Source organism: Brassica napus, unplaced genomic scaffold (assembly GCF_020379485.1).
Source record: "Brassica napus cultivar Da-Ae unplaced genomic scaffold, Da-Ae ScsIHWf_2422;HRSCAF=3130, whole genome shotgun sequence".
In the NCBI taxonomy this organism is placed as follows: Eukaryota; Viridiplantae; Streptophyta; class Magnoliopsida; order Brassicales; family Brassicaceae; genus Brassica; species Brassica napus.
The window spans coordinates 11,288-14,387 of NW_026015762.1; the positions used below are offsets into that span (position 1 = coordinate 11,288).

A 3,100-nucleotide genomic window follows, 5' to 3' on the forward strand; every position below is an offset into this window, starting at 1 on the left:
TTTTGGTCTTGACAAAATAAAAGAGTTTTGAGCTTCAAATTATGTTTTTGATAACATTATACATTCTTTAAAAGAAACTTGAACCAGGTATACTCTTTGAACAAAAAATGTTTTCTTAGTGATAAAAACAAGTCTAGCTTGTTCTTGAGTCTTGATCTGTTTCTACAACACAACATAAGTATTGATACTCATGAAAAGAAATTAGAAAAAAAAATTGAGTCAAAAAAAATTTTGTTTTAGGAAACTTTGTGAAGCCACCAAAAAAAACAAAAACCACAACCGAATATGGACTTAACCGAAAACCAAGAAAAAATAAATAAATTGGAACTGAATTGAAAACTGAATGCTGATGTCTAAACATTTTAAAGAACAAACAAACATATTAACAAATTTGTCAACAGAAAATAATCTCGCGCTTTGAAAGCACAAGTAAAAATCTAGAACTAAATATAAGTGATATTTTATATTAAATATCATTAGTGGGAGCAAGAATTTTCAGAAACATTTGAAACATTTCGTTTCTTAGTAGAAGAACTGTGCAAATGTATATAAACTATATATCAAGCAACAAAAAAAGAAAAATGATTCAATAGATGACTTCACGAATAATAAAATTTATATTGTTTTTTCATAAGATTTTATATTATAATATCTTAATTATTATAGTTTATGAATGATAAAATATTTATTATTTATTATTACAATATTAAAATTGTCTATGCGATTAGGCGTCGCCTAGGCAGCTGTACTTTTCTGAGAACTGATAAAACCACTCATACGATATAATTGAAGATATAATTGTTTTTAAAATAACGTACGATATATTATTAGTTAGTTAAAGCATTTATAAATTTTTATAAATTATTTTTTCCTGTTCGCATATAACTCGCACTTTAATTAATTGTGTTGAAGAACATAAGTTAACTTCTTTGGCCCAATTTAAATAAAAATTCATTTTACATAATTATAAGGGATTATAAATGTAACTAAATTTAAAATTATGAAAAACCAACATGTATTTTTATTTCTAAAATTAGATTTTAAAGAAAAATCCACAATTAAAAAAAAGTGAGTCAAAATATGATTAGCTATTAAAAGACCCATCAATTCCATTAACTTTTTTTTGCTGCGTACATACACAAACAAGTCAAGACCTGCTACGATTCTTTTCTTATAGATTCATCTAATGCTGAAAATGAAAGGAAAAAAAAGAAACGCATCTTGCAACGAAAGTTTTGGGATACATGTAACAACGAAAGGTTATGGACGCTTCTCTTGAAACCTTGATTTGTTAAATATCGGACGTGGACGAGCCTCGACAACAGACTCTTCTTCATTACCTTCGTCCTCAGATGATACTTCTTCTCTAGGTTGCTCTCCTTGTTCTTCAGTGTTTGGTTTTCTCTTCTTCTCTTGCTTTCTCTGCTTCTTCTTTTGACGTTTCAAACGCTTCTTTGATGTTTTTTCCTCTGCAGCTTTCACTTTCTCTTCTCTTCTTATAGTAAATTCCGCCATTTTCAAACGCTTGTTATAGTCAATATCCATCCTTGTGAGTCGGTCTTGCTCTCTTCGCCTCATTTGCCGGTACTGTATAACAGAGAGTGATGCATCGTTATGGTAAAACTCTAGAGATATCTACCAAATAAGCAAAGGAAGTATACAAGTTCTTTCTATATACAGAAAACATTTTGACAAGTGCAGCTTGATGCCATTAAAAGCCAAAACTAAAACTTGCAGGGCTAAACATCAAAAAGAACTAAGGCTATAATCAAATAATAAGCACTGACTAATCACTACAACTCACATTACCTTCTCGCACAGAATTACTCAAAATTCAAGCTCTATCACCTTTTAACCAGACATGGAAACATGGTGATCAGTTGAAAACTAAAAAAAACAAAACACATGTCCACTAAGAACATTCAGATCCCTATCTTACTAATGACACATAACTTCTTTTTAATGATCGAACATTCAGATCCCTATCTTACTAATGAAACCACATCCATCTATGCCTAAGAGCGAAAGACTTGGCTTTTGTTAGCAAATAATTTTCAGTGAAGAAGTTTCAAGTTCTCTTGTTTGAAATTTATGATTCCGGAAACCGAAACCCCAAAATGGGTATTAGGTAACCAGCACCAGTGACTAAAATCCCTTGATTCAGCACTATCAAACTTGTAACTAAACACTAAGCCTCCTTCGCAAATAAACAGCCTGCGATTCTGAATTCTCAGTTTTGGATCTGAGGTGAGACTTGGAAACCACATATAACTATTCTCAAGAGCAAAAGGCTTAGCTTTTGTTCACAGATAAAATGCAATTTTTTTCTGTGAGATTCACTTCCTATTCTATGCAACTGGAAGTTGAAAGCGCAAATCCACAAAGTAAACACAGGTCCACTAAGAAAATTCAGATCCCTGGCACTAAAATTCAATCACTAAAGACTAAACTCTATGAAATTTTCGATTCGCAAGAGTTAAAGACAGCCAGCGGAGACTAAGACGCAGTAATCAAAAGGATGGTATCAATTACCTGGTGGAAATCACCGGATCCAGAACCAGCGGAACTACCAGAGGTGTTGCTAACGCGGACCGGGACGTTCTCCAGGATTCTTCTAAGCTTTATCTCTAGATCTTCTTCGTCTTCGAGCATCACCGGAGGTTTATACTCCACGATAGATGTAGATCCTCCGCTATCAGCTTTCTTTGCCTCCATTAATGCCGACGCCGTCGTGGCGGCAACCACCAATCTCGTATCGCCTTCTTGCTTAGGTTTCCCGGTCGACATTGTTGTGTGCTCCTGAAAACCCTAACCCGATGCCAATTGGGGATATCTCTCCCCTAGACAAGACGATATATTTGCTTTAGGTGTCTATCAGTCAAGCTTTTGAGGCTTGGGCTTGGGCTTGAGCTGGGTTTATATATTTTGGAGACTATTGACTTCTACATGTTTTGAAAACTAAATTATAACCGGGCCGTTATAGCCTGCAATTAATTATTTCAAAAATAAATTTATGATTTTTTTTTTGGTCATCAACATATACAGACTTCTAAGACTCTGCAAACCAAACCGGTAACTCTGCATCCATGTGAACGATAAA

The 3,100-nt window shown here is 33.6% G+C and overlaps 1 protein-coding gene across 1 annotated transcript; it reads right to left on the minus strand.

Annotated features, from left to right (window-relative positions):
- Nucleotides 1-1,084: 1,084 nt before the first annotated feature.
- Nucleotides 1,085-2,877, minus strand: LOC125601013 (PRKR-interacting protein 1-like). Its single transcript, XM_048773447.1, has 2 exons — nucleotides 2,533-2,877; nucleotides 1,085-1,587 (listed from the first exon to the last, which is right to left on the minus strand). The coding sequence occupies exons 1-2, from the start codon at nucleotides 2,785-2,787 to the stop codon at nucleotides 1,261-1,263; spliced, it is 582 nt and encodes a 193-aa protein (XP_048629404.1). The 5' UTR covers nucleotides 2,788-2,877; the 3' UTR covers nucleotides 1,085-1,260.
- Nucleotides 2,878-3,100: the final 223 nt, after the last annotated feature.

Excerpts from the sequence above, each read along its gene's own strand:
- LOC125601013 (XM_048773447.1), bottom strand. The coding sequence starts at position 2,787 with ATGTCGACCGGGAAACCTAAGCAAGAAGGCGATACGAGATTGGTGGTT. Across the intron at positions 1,588-2,532 it reads GATCCGGTGATTTCCACCAG|TACCGGCAAATGAGGCGAAG; the intron begins GTAATTGATACC and ends TCTGTTATACAG.